The following is a 16,857-nucleotide window of genomic DNA, read 5'->3' as shown; positions in this document are numbered from 1 at the left end:
TACTTGTGTGACCCTGGGTGAATCACTGAACCCCTATTTGCTTCAGTTACTTATCTATAAAATGGGGACACACTGGAGAAGGAAAAAAGTAAATCACTCTAGTATCTTTGTCAAGAAAAATTTATAGACAAATTTCCAGGGGTTACAGAATCAGACACAACTGAATGAGAGAAATGATAATAATTTTCAGCAATTCTCATATACTGACATGGGTGGAGTCCTGATCTTTGTGTCAAAGACCTGGGTTCTAGCTTTAGTTCTACCAGTACCTCCATCGGTGATCTCAAGTTCTTTGGACCTTAGTTTTATCATCTGTGAAGTAGGTGGGGGTGCCCTAGATGGTTCCTTTCCAACTCTGTCATTCTACATATTATGTTCTAAGGTCCCTTCAAACTCTGACCTTTTGTATTCTTAAGTACTACCTATCTTAGGCCAGATAATAGTCTGTCAGGAAGGCAGCTAAGATTGTAGTGGGTACTGTTTTGGAAAAGTCACTAAAAGAATAACAAACATTCCAGAGAACTGGAAGAGAAGTGAGACAAAAATGTTATGACATCTCTACACTGCATTTTAATTGCCAGGATCTTTGGCTTAAAAGATTAGCCAGTAAACAGCATAGTCATTACTAGTTCCAAACTGTTCCCAGATGGAAAGTTATTTTTAAAAGTGCTTCCTAAACTGAACTTTCACCTTGCCAGCCCAATCCAAGAGTAGGCCAGACGATTTCTTTTCATTTTCCCTGAAGTTCTAGGAAACTTTGTGACCATCACTGAAAAGAAATGTTCTTCCTTGGATGGAGTATCCCCCGCTCCCAATCAAGCCCTGCCAAGTGACTTTTTACAGTGATACTTGCCACATTCCTAGGACTCTGGAAACCTAGATCCTGCACGCAACTCTGCTACTAAATCACTTCATGACCTTAGACAAGTCACTTTTCCCATTCATACTTCAGTATCCTCATCTGTGAAATGATGCAATCCCATTTGACTAGAGCAATCTATAATATTCTTTCTACCTCTGATACTCAATGATTCTGTACTTCAAATCATTACACTAGACAATAATGGATGTATGTTAGAAGATTGTATAGTCAACATTTTATCCTCTAAAGTCCTTTACAGATTGATGGTCTAAGTCCTAAGCCCCCCACCCAGGTCACAGGTCCCTTAGAATGGGAGAGACCATCTAATTCAAGACTTCTATGCTACAGATGAGGATGCTAAGGTATAGAAGCTATCAGTAAATGTTAAACAACAAAAATTTATTAGGTGTGTGCCATGGACCAGGCATTGTGGTAGGTACTAGAGATATAAACAAAAGCAAAACAATCCCTGATCTCACAAAGCTTGTATTCTAATTGGGAAAACAACATGTATACATAGAAACAAATAAAAAATACATACAAAGAAATTTCAAGACTTCTGCATGATTATATTAATAAAGACAGATTTAGAAGAAAAATGGTAGAGTGAGAAATACTTGCATCCAATCTCACCAATAAATCATGCTAATCAAAATGCATAGGATATAAAAATAAATACACAATACTCAATAAAAATACTCAATAAATAAGTGATCAATGTGAATTCTTTTCAAAAGAACTATAAATGAGCACATATAAGTAACAATAGTAAGAAAAATACAAAGTAGAATAATTCCAGAGCATAACTTTACACGGTATAAATTTAAAATATAGGAATAGTCAATATTTACAGTGCTAAAGGGGAGGATGGGAAGACAGATACACTGAAATAATCTTGACAGAACGATAACATTGTCCAACTACTAAGAATTTCAGTTGGTAATTATGAAAGAAAAATGACAATACTATTCTTATTCTTTGGTTCAAGAACCCCATTATTAGATATATACCCTCAAAGAATTCAAAGATAGTCCAACATATGCTAAAAAAAAAAATCAATCCACTAGTATTCTTTTAATGGTAGCAAAAAACTAGAATCAAAGTTGATACCCATAGATTAAAGAATGATTGAAAAACCATGTTATATGAGTATAATGGTGCAACATTATGCAGCAGTAATGGTGAACATAAAGAATAAAAGATGTGAGAATATTTGCATGAACTAGTGAAATAAGCAGAATCAAGAGAACAATATACATAATAACCAAATTAACGTAAATGAAAAAAATAACCAAAAGAAAATTGAACTCTGAGTAATGGAAAAAACTAATGAAAGCCACAGAACCAGAAAAGAAATGAGATAAGACTATTCAGTTAGTCATTCAACAAGCATTTATTAAGCATTAACTTTGTGCCAGACAATGTGCTGAACTCTGTAGAGAGGAGGGGAAAGAGAGGGAGAAAGGGAGATAGAGCAGAGGAAGAAGGAAGGAAGGAAGGAAGGAAGGAAGGAAGGAAGGAAGGAAGGAAGGAAGGAAGGAAGGAAGGAAGGAAGAAGGAAAATTGTCAATCCCTGTCCTCAAAGAATTCACATTCTAATAGGGAACACAACATGTAAACTATGTACATATAAGACAGAGAAAGATAAAGATATTAGTTGTATAAATGGAAGATACTCTCAGAGGGGAGATACTAACAGTAACAAAGCATATACCTCAGCCTAAATGCAGAATGGTGGGTGGCTACTAGAATAAAAGATTGTATACATTATATATTTGTTTTAAGTTTTTTCTATCCCAAGGGAAGGTTCAATGTAGAGATGGGAATGGTGTGCCAGGGAATGTGATGTAAAAACAAAAGGCATTGAAAATGTAGGAAGAAAAAAAAAATTTATACCAGCAACTGGGAGGATCCGAAAAGGCTCTCTAATCACAAGCTGCCCCAATGTATATAAAATCACATAGGTGCTAAGTGACTAAGAATCAAATGCAGACCAGTGTTCATTCCTTTACATCATCTTCTTTTTTTGTGTTCTCAAGTTCTATATTATGTTCTCTTCTATATCTGAGGTATTTTTCAATACTAATATTCTATGGTTTAATGCCCCACTATCAAGGAGAAACTTTGGTTTCTCACTCTTATCCAGAGCCCAAACTTTTTGTCTATTCTATCTCGCCATTCCTCACGTTCATGACCCTTTTAACCCTCTTACTTCTATATGCCTTGTCCAGTCCTACATTGTCATTTACCTAAATTATTGTAGTAGCCTCCTAACCAGTATTTCTGCCCCAAGTGGGGAAGAGTCTGCATCATAAATGGCATCTATGTTTCTTCTGATTAGCCTGAGTATTGGATTAACTGAAAGACTCTATTCTTAATCCATGGTATTTAATAGAGATTTTACAGCATATGGGCATACACAATCATATGTGATTCAGTTAACTTTAGTTCAGACCTTTCTGCAATGAAATCCTCTAAACTGTTCTCAGTGTCTTACACTTAAGTGTGAATGAAAAAGCTATGACTTTTGTAACAAAAGTTGATACTTTCAGTCAAAGGGATTACATTCCAATTGTGGAATTTCAAACAACAAAAATATAGGAGAAAAAAAATTTTTTTTATTTTCTTGACCTTCATAGTATTTAAATTATTCCTCCTAGATGGAAGTATACTATGTCTGTGTGTAAGCTATGAATGGGGAGAGTGAGAAAGACAGAGGTAGTGATACCAACAAAGAGATATAAAGACAGAAATAGAGCAGAGAGCCAAATGGACAGACATGGAAAGATATAAGGAGAGGGAGAGGAAAAGGGGGGGGGGGGGGGGAGGGAGGGAGGCAAGGAGAGAAGGAGAGAGAAAGGGAGAAAAGAGGGAGAGAGGGGGGGAAAGAGAGGAGGGAGAGAAAGAGAGGGGGAGAGAGAGGGATGGAGAAAAAGGGAGAGAGAGAGAGGGAGGGAGGAAGAGATAGAGAAGGAGAGAGAAAGAGAGAGAGTGAGGGATGGAGAAAGAGAGAAATAAAAGAGAGGGAGATGGAGAGAGGGAGAGAGAGATAGAGGCAGACAGAGATAGAGAGAGACAAAGAGAGACAAACAGAAAGGCAGAAAAAGAAAGACATGGGGAAGAGAAAGAGAAAGGAAGGAAGGAAAGGGGGAAAGGAAAAGGGAAAGGGAGAGAGGAGGGAAAGAGAGAGAGACAAAGAGGCAGACAGACAGATAAAGAGAAACAGAAACAGAGACAGAAAAGCAGAGAAAGTAAGACAGAGGTAAGAGAAAGAGAGAGAGAGACAGAGAGGAAGGGAGGGAAGGAAGATGAGGGAGAGGGAGAATATCAAATTGGAAGATACCACAGGGACCAACTAACTAGTACATTCCATGTCTGAATAAGAATCCTGTTACAATACAGAGGTCCTTTGTTTGAAGATCTCTACTGATAAGGAACCCGTTACATTTTTGCTTCACTGTAATTGTAAGGAAGCTTTTCTTTACTCCAAACCTAAATTTGTCTGTGCAACTTTCACCCTTTGTTCTGAATCTGCTGGGATCAAGTAGAACAAATCTAATCCCTTTTCTATGGGGTAGCCCTTCAAATACTGAAAGATAATTATCATGCCTGTCTTCATATCTTCTCTTTTCATTCTCATTTCCTGCAACCAGTCTTCATATGTCATGATTTCAAAGCCTTTCAACTTAATCTAGTTCTTCTCCAGTTTATTATCCATTCTATAATGAGATATCCTGAACTGAATCTAACGCTACAGATGTAGTCTGACCAGGACAGACCTCCTTAGTTGTGGATGCTATACTGCTTTTAATGCAATCTAAGATACATTAGCTTTGGTTGCTATTACATTATAGGTTCATATTGAGCTTGTAGTCATTCAAATCCCTCAAGGATCACACTGTCAAACCATCCCTCTCTCATCTTGAAGATGTAAAGTTGATTTAAAAAAAATACAAGTCTAAAAGACATTTGTTGCATTTCATTAGATCTGACTTGATCTTCCAAATTACTGAGATCTGTTTGAATCCTGATTTTATCTAATATGTTTGGTTATCTCTCTTAACTTTATGTCCTTTGAAAATTTTGAAAAGCATGTCACATATGGCTTTATCCAAGTCATTGTAAAAACAAAAGAAAATGCTGAATTTGCAGTCAGAAGACACAGTTTCAAATACCAGCTCTGTTACTAGCTTGATCTTGAAGTTAGATTTGTCTCCCCTCCATTATCTATTGTCATTATCCCCTTCTACCAGTACAGCAGTCCTATCGTTTTAATATTCTTCTTTTCCCTAATGTTAATTTTTAAGAAGAAAATCTTAATTACTTTTCCTCACTAATTTTAATTTATGTTTAGCTCTAGTGTTTCTAAAGAATCTTCATATAGTACTGTGCCATATTATTTATATTAATTTTCTGTTTATTTGTGCTTAACCTCTATCTTTTATATGTTTACAAAATCTAAATTAATCAATGAGGTTCTGATTCATCCATATCAGACTTTTTAAAAATTTTTTTCCTTTTTCTCTTCAGAATTTTGACTTTGTTTCTTTAAAATCTTTATTATTGAAAGCTTCAAAATCCTCCTGGAATGACTTCCTTCATAGAATTTTAATCCATTGGATTTTGTCTATCCTTACTATAAATTCTTTGAAATCAGCTTTTACAAAATCTAGTAGTTGAATCAGATTGTACCCAATTTCCCCCTTTTCCTATTACAAATTCACTATCACTTCCCCCATTATTTGCCTAATTCTTAGTATAAAAAGCAGTTCTTTCTTATTGGTGAAAACTAGATCCAGCAAATAAGTTCCCTTCATCAGTGCTTTTATCTTTTGAAGGATTTTTTAGATGACAAAAAATTTTAAGTAGAGATTTGATTTAAACTTATTTCCGTATTTGCCATGTACAAGAAAAATCAGACCAGAAGAGGAAAAAAGATGAGAAAGAAATAACAAACAAAAATGAAAATACTATGTTTTGATCCATATTCGGTCGCTACAGTTATTTCTTGAGATGCAAATGGCCTTTTCCATCCTAAGTGTTTTGGAATTGCCTTGAATCACCACATTTTTGAAAAGAGCCAAATCCATTATAGTTGATCACAAAGGATATCTTTAAAGATAACTTTTTCTTTAAAAAGATTAAGTTAAAAAAAAAAAAAGATTAAGTTAAGCAATGTTTTACTTAAATTTTTATTGAAAGTTTAATATTGAACACCAATATAACAAACTAAACTTGTTTAAGTGACCATTTAAAGTTTAATTAATTTCAATGAACAAAATGTGGGAATTTTTTTCCTTACATTTACTAAGCCACTTTCCTCTTCCCCCTCATTCAGTAGAAGTGCTCTCTTATAACAGTGCCTTAAAACAATGATCTGTATAGTCAGGCAAAACAGATTAACCCATTAACTATATCTGAGAATCCAACTATTATTCCATACCTCTATCCTTCATCTCTCCGCCAAAGGATAGAAGGTACATTTCATTTTCATTCATTTGAAGTTATGATTGATTGTTGCTTTTATCAGAGTTTTGAGGTTCCCCTCACATTATTGGGATGGTCATGGTATAAATTATTCTTGTTCTGTTAACTTTATGCCATAACTGAAGCCAAGCCAAGAAGTTATTAGTGGCTTTATTATTGGGAAAAGAGAAAGTATGGTCCAGCAATATATCCCAACAATTGAAATCCCTTATCAATGTCATGTCTCTGTGCCAGGCTTATTATCTTTCATGAAGTACTCACTATTTCTTCTTATTTCTATATAGGTGGTCTGTATCATTATTTCAATTTTACTTTTTCCTCCTTTGACCTTTATTTGACTTCTCACCATCATGTCCCATGCTACAAACACCCCAACCTATAACCCTAGTTCCTAGAGTTCCCCAAATAAAAATGTTCTTAATTTACACTGCTTCTATTCATACACATACATATATACATATACATACATGCATGTATGAATGCATGCAGTTATCCTATCTTGTTCTTTGAGAGCTTGGGTTTTTTCTTTTTTTTTAAGTTTTATTGATATCTTTTATTTTATACCAGAGTCTTTGTATATTATAAAAAGTATACATATTTTGTATATATATATATATATATATATATATATATATATATATTGGATCTTTTTATATATACCAATCCTTTCCCTTCTAAGAATTTCAATGTTGTAAATAAAAATAGCTTTTCAAAAATCAATAGCCATGGTAACTTTATCTGACAACATATACAACATTTCATGATCTTAGTCCCCCACTCTGAGGATAAAATTGACAACTCTATTTACAACATTAATGTTTGTTATATCATTCTTTTTGTTTATCCTGATGTATTATTGCCCATACCTATTCTTTTTCCTATTATTTTACCCTACATTAGTTCATACAGCTCTTCACATATTTTTTCTAAATTACTCACACGCTCCATTACAGTCTTATCTCATGACTCCTTCAGTCATTTCCCATACAAAAGGCACCCATGTTGCTCACAGTTTTTTGCTCCCACAAAAATGAATATTTTGATAAATGTGGAACATTGCTTTTTGTCTTTAGCCTTCTTATGGCATGTGCCCATATCTTATTCCTTTTGAATAAAACAGATCTTTCTAGTCATATTCCAGTTATGGGTCTCACCCTGTCAAGTCAAATTTGCTTACTTGTAGTTGAAACTCTCGTTTTCCTTTCTTGTTAGCCACACTCTATATTTGTCCATAGACATCCAAGGACACAAGTTTTATTTCAGGATTCTTCCTTGGATTTTGTTTCTTGGGAATTTCTGGATGTCTCTAATGCTGTTCTTTTTTCCTACATTGTAGCCACTCTTTTATATCTAGCTCATTCTTCTTCCTCCTCCTTCCTTTTGATTTTAAAACCTTTCTTATTGGATTTTCAAGGCTACAAGCAAATACATTCTTACTAACCCTTATCCCTCCCCAGAAGCGACATCCCTATAGTCCAATCATAGTTCAGCAATCCAAATTCCATCTTCAGACTTCATCTTCTTAACTTCTCATGTTTATAGATTGCACAAATATACGTCTTTAATCCATATCACTTTTGTGGTATTTATTTATTTGTGTAGGTGGGAATGTATGTATCTTCTGAGGGAATATGGATGTCTGCCTAGTGTATGTGGGCATGAGTGTGGCTATGAAAGTGTGTCTAAGGTTTGTGTTGGGAGTAGATAATTGTGTATCTGTTGGCATATGTATATATGTAGATTTTTATATACATATTTGTGTATGTTTGTATACCTGTGTATATTTTTGTGTATGTGCACATGGATGCAAGTATATTGTATACCTGTGTCCATATATGTCTGTGTGTGTGCATTGTTAAGGTGTACATTGTTATACATGGATGTATAATACATACAATCACATATGTGTATCATGTATATTTTATATGTGTCGACTGTGTGTCTCTAGGTCTATGTAGATGAGGATCGGTGGGTACATTTTCATGAAGATTTGTGTCTATGTGTGTACGCATTGTTGTATTGTGTGGGGGTAGTGTATGTGCTTTGATGGTGAGAAAGGAGCAGTATTCACGCGAGGACATAGAAGTCAGACTTTATCTAAATCGGGATGGTTAAACAGTGAATCCTTGGGGTCTGGAACAGGAAAGGGAGGAGAACACATGAAGGAGTCAGGTAACTGCAAGTCTGGCAGGCAGAAGGTTAATTTTCCAACCACAGCCTCCATGGGGATTTAGGAGCCGAGATCACAGCTGTGATTCCTCCAGACCCTAGGGATCTGTCCCTAAATTAGTCGGCAGCTTCTGTCCGATTGTCATCTCTCAAATGCTTGGCCAGCTGCCGGGACCTTCTGCAGGGTGATGTTTGGGCTGGGTAAACAATTTAGCTGAGGCCTTCCTTATTAAGAAGCCAGAGAGGTATGTGTCACATCTCTCAGCTGTGGAACAGGCCTCTAGGGAAGCACCTCTAGCAAAGGGGGGCACATTGGTAACTAATCTTTGTTTCCCTTTCTCCTCCCCCAGTCTGGCTGCTTCCAAGGAAGCTGAGGCTGCAGCCCGCTCTGCACCCAAGCCTATGTCTCCCTCGGATTTTCTGGATAAGCTGATGGGGAGAACCTCAGGATATGATGCCAGGATCAGACCTAATTTTAAAGGTACAAAATACCTTCTTTTTTTCTTTTTCCTGACCCCTTTACCAGTTCCCCTTTTGTTTTTGTAGCTATCTTTTGTTATAATGGACAAAGATCAGTACTAACAATCAGAAGATCTAGATTTTAACCTTAGCTCAGCAATATACTTCACTTCTCTGGACTTCAGCTTTCTCTTCTGAAAAATGAGACTGAACTTAATGCTCTCTAAGGATCATTACAGCTCAGAATTTTCTAAAGTTCCTTCAAGTTCTAAGATTCTTTGTTCCATATTTTATTTTTTAATGTCTCTTCCAACTCTTACATTCAATGTTCTATTTGTTAATATCCTCATAACCTGAACATTCCTTCAAATAGTAAATAAATATTTAAGTGCTTATTATGTGAAGAGGGCACTGTGTTAGGTACTAGAGGAGATCAAAGTTTAAATAAGGCATTGTCCCTTTCATTATATTGATATTGGGAGGGGAAACACCAAAAAAGTGTAATAAAAAGTTTAACAAAAAATATTATATAAGTGCATTAGAGTTGCACAATGCAATGTACTATATAAAATCTGAATAAGGAAGAGATCTTTAATAACTGAGGGATTAGGGAGGACTGCATGAGTGAGGAGGCATTTTAAAGGATGAATCAAAACTCAACAAGTAAAGAGAAAAAGGGAAATACCCGCCAAAGGGAAAAGCATGAGCAAAAGCAGAGGCTGGACCATCCAGAATGTTTTTGGGGGACCAAGAATGATACAGCTTGACCGGAGCATAGATTATATGAAGAAAACCCAAGGAAGATTGGCAGAATACAAAAGTGGAACTGACTTACAGAGAGCCTTGAATGTTAAACAACAAAATTTGAATTTTGCTTGATTGACAATAAGGACTCCTTGATAATCCAAGATCCCTACAACTATGGAAGTAATTTTGTTCAATGACCCCCTAAGTGTATAAATTATTCTAGGCATAAAACAGAGATGTATGCTCACTATAAGTCAGTCATTAAAGAAGAACTCCTGCCTAAGATAGGGGAAGCATGGTGCAGTGGAGAACACTGGAGCCTGATAGTGACTTCAGAGGACTGACGTGAAGCATGTCTCCTAACACTCAGCATAAAGGTGGTAGACTATTGGTGCAGAATGGACCATGCTTTGGATAATGTGTTAATTCATTTAACTATATTTATATATGATTAACTATATGCTATACTTTTATACTATAAGGGAGGCTTCTGTTAGTAGGAGGATAACTGAGAAATAATAGCAGCATAAACAAAAGATCATCGTTGTATCATAGCATCAAACTTAGAGCTGGAAAAGACCTAGGGACCATTTGGGAATCAACTAGAGGCTGGACATTTAATCCAACCCATTTATTTTATTGATTAAAAAACTGAGGCCCAAAGAGGTTATATTTGCTTATGGTCACACAGATAATAATAATAAACATCAGAAACAGGATTAGAGCATAGATCCCATATTCTTTTGACTTCAGAGTGAGATCACTTTCCATTATATCATAATGCCTGTGCCACCACTCTTCCCTTCCTCCCCCCACCAAAAAAAAAGGAGAGGAAGAAAGAAAACTGGATTTGGAATCAGAAAACCTATTTTAAAATCCTGATTTTGTTATTTATCATCTATGTATCTGTATTACCTTAGGCAGATCACTTAATTTTTTCTCATCTGTAAAACTGGAGAATTACATTAGATGACTTCTAAAGACTCTCTAACTCTAATTTTAGGATTCTAAATTTCTGATGGAAGAAGACTTCCTATAACAGTAAGGTTTTTCTAACTTCTCTTGGATATAGATAATATTGTGCTGATTATATTAAGCTCAGGATATAATAAGCCTCTCTAAGGAAACCTAAAATTATTAAGGAGCTAGACCCAACAATTAAAAGAGGAGAAACCAAATGGATGAAAATGAGACTAAAATACAGTTGAATGTTAATCCGTTGAATTAGTAAATCAATTGTGAATGACCCAAGTGACAATGGAAAGATTCATAGTAATCACAAATATGTGCAATATTTTTCCTATATGCAAGAAATGTTTTAAAGAAATATCATCTGGGGCAGCTAGGTGACATGGTGGATAGAGCACCAGCCCTGAAGTCAGGAGGACCCAAGGTCAAATCTGGCCTCAGACACTTAACACTTCCTAGCTGTGAGACCCTGGGCAAGTCACTTAGCCTCAATTGCCACAGCAAAAAAAAAAAAAAAAAAAAAAAAAAAGAAAAAAGAAAGAAAAAGAAATATAATCTGATCAACTATGCTAGACTTGGTTCTTCTCAATGATTCAGTGATCTAAGGCAAAACTTTGGATGGAAAATGCCATCTGCATCCAGAGAGAGAACTATGGAGACTGAATGTAAATTAACCCATACTACCTTCAACATTTTTTTTCTCCTGGTTTTTCCCCTTATATTTTAATTTTTCTCTCTCAAAATGACTTATATGGGAAAAAATGGAAAAAATGTTTTTTTCTGTAACTGAAAAAATAATAATAATAAAATAGAAAAAAATAGATATCATCATGTTGTATATGTTTAACCTATATCAGATTGCTTGTTATCTTGGGGAGGAGGGAGATAAGGAAGATCAGGAAAAAAATTTGGAACACAAAGTTTTACAAAAATGAATGTTGAACACTATCTTTATATGTATTTGGAAAATACTACTGAGAAAAGAATAAATTTATGTACATGCAAAAAAGAGATCTAATCGTGAAAATAACATAGGATTAGAAAAGCAGGTAGGTTAATGACATGCTTAAAAAAATAGGCATAAAAATGTAGAAAGATCCTAAAGGAAAGGCTTTAGTATATTGGGTAGACCCTTTATGAAGGATTGATAAGAAAATACAAGCAAGAACTACACAGAGTGGAAGGCATGGATGCACTACAATTTGTTCAGCTGATAAGAATACTCATTGAGTTGAGATTACATTTCCATTGAAGAAAGAATTAGAGAGTTGAAGATATCTGAGCTGAGAAATGATACAATTAAATGAAGATAGAAAGAATATTAATCTGATATTAATATTAAGGATGGATTGGAGCAAAGTGGAAATGGAGATTTTGAAAGCCTTTTAGAAGACAAGATTCTAGGTATGCTCAATATTCTAAAGTCTTTTCTAGCTCTGACAATTTATGTTCTAGGTTGTAAGATACTATCCAGACCTAAGTGGGTTTTTTTTTAACTTTCCTCTGTCTTTGATCTTTGCCATAGTTTAGTGAGGAAAAGTACTATATCTAGAATCAGAAGGCCTGCATTTGAATCCTGATTCTGAGGAAGCCATTTTCTTTCTTTAAATTTCTGTAAAAAAGAGAGGAGGGATTTCTAAGGGGCTTTCTGAATGTGACATTCTATGTTCTAAAGTCATTTCTAGCTCTGATAGTCTATGAATCCATGGAATGTCTCTAAGAAATAGGTTAAGAAGAGTAAGAAGAGAAGGGGAGCTCAAAAGAATCATAGTTTCTTTTGACCTTGAATTTATAGTGTTTTCCCTAGAAACTCCTTCCCCAATGCCAGGACAGGCTGTATGTCTACCAAGAGAATGATTCAAGGACTTCTGAAATATCCCTTTGCCCCAAAATATCAGCCCTGGTACCATCTGAAATTGAACTATTAGACATTTATTCCTTTGGATTTTATTCATTGCTGGAGGCAGGACTCAAAGTCAGAGCTTTTGATTTCAAGTCTATTTGCTCCAGTGAGAAGAGAAGAGAACAATAGGGTAAAGCCTAATTTAAATAGCTTGAGGCAGCTGATAGGATGATGCAGCTGGTCTCTCCTTAAAGCTAGTAAAATAGAAACACTCATTCTTGGCCTCTACTCAAGCCAAGATGTCGTCCAGAAGCTAGGCTAAATCTTTGGCATACTAGATACAACAGGTTCACTCTGGTCAAGGAAACCAGGAAAATGATGGGAACAGGGAACTTAAGAGTCAGAAAGATGGAAACTCTCCTCTCTATCCCTCACAGATTTCAATATAAAGAATCCTTCCTAACAGATCTATTCTACAATCAACTAAGGAGGTGTTAGGATTTCCTTCCTTGGTGGGCATGTAGCTGAATATCTACCAATTAGGAAAGATGTAGAGAAAATAACATGAAGTGACAAGTTGGACTAATGACCTTTGGGCTTTCTTCTGGCTTGAAGGGTCTGACTCTAGACGATGCAGTAGTTAGAAGTATTGGGATGGGGGCTATGCTTCATTTAATGCTGTTGTGTCTTGACTAAGAATCAAGAAATTTGAGATTTTGTCCTCAACTCTACCACTAACTCATTAAGCAGTTTGGAAGGGGGAGGTGTTCAGGAGGACTAGCACTTCTGGTGTGAGAGCTCATCAAGCCCTTTTGAGAACTTCTCATCCACCTTTGGTTGGCACCCAACTCTTAAATGTGGCTCTAAAAAGCTGTTTTATGGGCAACTGTCCAGTAAAACTATGTAGGTAGACAGGCTACACCAGATTGTGGATAACCAATGAGCCTTAAATCCATCCATGTGTTAGGGGAATGTCTATGCCAGGTATGGGAAAACTTCTCCCAGCAGAATGGCAGATGAGAGCAATTTGTTCCAACAGCCATGAATGCTGCTGAAAGCAGGTACTGTGGAATGACCATGATCAGATATCAAAGATGTCAAGGTCACCCACCATACAAATCATCAATCATCTTGGCTTTTGTCCTGCCATTAGATTTCAATGATTCAGGAAGAAAGGGTGAAGAGGATGACTTTGTGCAACTCTGCCTCATTTAAATCCATTTCACTAGCAAGACAAAACATCACCTGTGATGTCAGGGATCCCCTTCAAAAAACATAGGATCAGCAATAACAACAAGAAATGGCTTTGGGTAAAGTTATCAAACTGTACATCCCCTTTGATCCAGAAGTGCTACTACTAGGCTTATACCCCAAAGAAATACTAAAGAAGGGAAAGGAACCTGCATGTGCCAAAATGTTTGTGGCAGCCCTTTTCGTAGTGCTTAGAAACTGGAAAATGAATGGATGCCCATCAATCGGAGAATGGTTGGGTAAATTGTGGTATATGAATATTATGGAATATTATTGTTCTGTAAGAAATGACCAGCAGGATGAACACAGAGAGGCTTGAAGAGACTTACATGAACTGAGGCTAAGTGAAATGAGCAGAACCAGGAGATCATTATATACTTCAACAACAATACTGTATGAGGATATATTTTAATGGAAGTGGATTTCTTTGACAAAGAGAAGATCGAACTCGGTTTCAATTGATCAAGGATGGACAGAAGCAGCTACACCCAAAGAAAGAACATTGGGAAAGGAATGTAAACTGTCTGCATTTTTGTTTTTCTTCCCGGGTTATTTTTACCTTCTGAATCCAATTCTTTCTGTGCAACAAGAGAACTGTTCGGTTCTACACACATATTGTACCTAGAATATACTATGACATTTTTAACATGTATAGGACTGCTTGCCATCTGGGGGAGGGGGTGAAGGGAGGGAGGGGAAAAATCAAAACAGAAGTGAGTGCAAGGGATAATATTTTAAAAAATTACCCAGGCAAGGGTTCAGTCAATAAAAAGTTATAATTATTAAAAAAAAAAGAAAAGAAAAGAAAAGAAATGGCTTTGGACAAGTCACTCTACTTCCTTGAGCCTTAGTTTTCTCATCTATAAAATTAAGGAGAGGGATGCTGAATTTGATCATCCCAAATGTCCCTTCCAGTTTCTATATGCCCTTAAAGATCCGAGTATAGAGATTATTGAACTGTGTTCTATTCCTGACTTACCACCCAGTCCTATATCAACACCAAAATGTTTTATAAAGCCATAACAGTTTTTCTTCCTCTGGGTTCTGTGGTAAATCTAGGTGAGGCAAAGAAAACCAGGATATAAATGCAGCCAGTGCCAAACAGTTGTGCTGACCCCAGCAGCCCTGATCTCTGCCATTGTTTTTGGAGTGATGTGTCCTCCTCCCCCAACAACCTAACCCCAACCAAGTTAGTTCAAGGATTCTCTATATGCAGCTTAAGAGGTGCTTCTCTGAAAAAGACTGCTCCTCTAAACCTGCTTAACTGATTTGGGATTCTAGGATTTTTCCTTGTCTTTTTTTTCTTGGCTTTAGCCCAAGACCTGGCTGAGGGATTTATGAACTAGTAACAACTTTCCTAATATTTGCTTGTGCCTGCACCTCCCTCTCCCTCTCCCTCTCCTTCTCTCTTCCTTTCTCTCATCATTCTCTAATACTTTCCCTAAATATCCCATCTATCTACTATACTTCAAATAATAGTCAGATCTAAAGAAGGCAGCTCAGTTCAGTGGACCATGTTAGGAGATCTGGGATTGAATACTAGTTCCAACACTAATCTGTCATGAGAACTTGAACAAATCAAGTTATTTCTCTGGCTCTCTGTTTCCTCAAATACAAAAAGAGAGTTAAAGTTAGCAGATTTCTAGATATTGCTAGTTGGTCTATGTTGTTGGCTTATATTCTTATATGTAGTGTTTATATTCTGTTAGAAATTTCTTCTCAGTTCTGACATTCTACATTCTAAGGTCCCTTTCAGCTCTAACATACTATATGATTTCTTTTTGCTCTAAATGCTATGATCTTCTATGGAGTCTGGCTGTTTCTTTTCAACCCTTTCTGTTTGCCCACTACTCTCTCTGTTACCCAGCTCTTGACCCTGACTCTAGGTGCCTTTCTCTTGATTAGCACAGGGTAGGAGATTGAAAACTCCAATGAGTAATTAATCACTAGACAGCTTCAGTTCATTGAGGCAGACCAGGTGGGAAGAAAAGTGTAGCTCCAACAGATTCTGGCAGCCCTTCAGAAAGTCTCTCAGGCTCAGGGGCTCCACCCTAGCATGAATGCATACACAGAAGCAAAATTAAACTTTAATATTTAATGAAATCTATACATTATCCTTTGGCCGAAGGCTGACGGTTTGTAATTTTCTTTGGTATAATTTAATTTCAGATTTATTTCAATGAACTGCATCTCCCCATGGGGTTGGTTTACTGGCTTCCTTTCCTATACATATATCAAGATCCAATCACAGGCAGACAATCAGACAAGCTGGAAGGGAGTGGGGTTCAAAGAAACTGGATGTAACTTTGAGGGCATCTTAATGTAAATAAAGGAGGCTCTTTGTGAAGACAAAAGTATCAGATTTCTTGGGAGAGAGAAAATTAGTACGTTTAGTTTCTTAGAGGTATCTCCCAGGCATAAGAACACTAATCTGGGAACCAGATGAACTATCTTCCTCACCCCACTACTAACTTTGCTTTACTTTGAATCCCTAAAACACAGTGCCTGATACATAGTAGACACTTAAAAATATTTACCAAATTGAATTAAATCCTTTTCCTTCTCTATGTTACTTTCTATGTAAAATGAGGCATTGGATTGATTAAGTCTCAAGGGTCCTTCCCACTGTACAGCATAATGTTTTGGCAGAGATTGGAAGATAGCCAGAGGCTGTTTTGACATAAGATGTCAATTGGAATGGACCAGATTCCCACATCTCATCCGACTAATACAAGAAGGAACATAAATGGTCCAGATATATCCCCATAGGCCTCTAGAATCCTCTTTAAATTTCATAGAAAAAGAACTGCTATCCCTAGATCTCCGTTCTAATATAGACATGCCACTGACTTGCTGTGTAAACTTAGGTAGCTAGGAAATCGCTCCTCTGGCCTCATTTGCTTCTCTGTTAAAATGAGACTAAATAAATGGTCTCTAAGTTTCCTCCCAGCTTTGATATTCTATTCCCAAGGTCCTCTCTACCTTGGACAATCTGTGTTTTACTGGCTTCCTTTTCAGAACTCTTCCATTTCCCCACGAAGCTGTCTTAAATCCTAATCTTTTGATACAA

The 16,857-nt window shown here is 36.3% G+C and overlaps 1 protein-coding gene across 2 annotated transcripts in view; it reads left to right on the top strand.

Annotated features, from left to right (window-relative positions):
- GLRA1 (glycine receptor alpha 1) overlaps positions 1-16,857 on the top strand; it is an 85,430-nt gene that overhangs the window by 20,069 nt on the left and 48,504 nt on the right. For both annotated transcript variants that reach the window (XM_031953562.1, XM_023505718.2), the window contains exon 2: positions 8,869-8,999. In XM_031953562.1, the coding sequence (XP_031809422.1) occupies positions 8,869-8,999 (131 nt within the window). The remainder of the gene's footprint in view (positions 1-8,868; positions 9,000-16,857) is intronic.

This window comes from Sarcophilus harrisii, chromosome 2 (genome assembly GCF_902635505.1).
Source record: "Sarcophilus harrisii chromosome 2, mSarHar1.11, whole genome shotgun sequence".
In the NCBI taxonomy this organism is placed as follows: Eukaryota; Metazoa; Chordata; class Mammalia; order Dasyuromorphia; family Dasyuridae; genus Sarcophilus; species Sarcophilus harrisii.
Note: the sequence above shows the minus strand (reverse complement) of the source record. Positions and strands in the feature narration are given on the sequence as shown.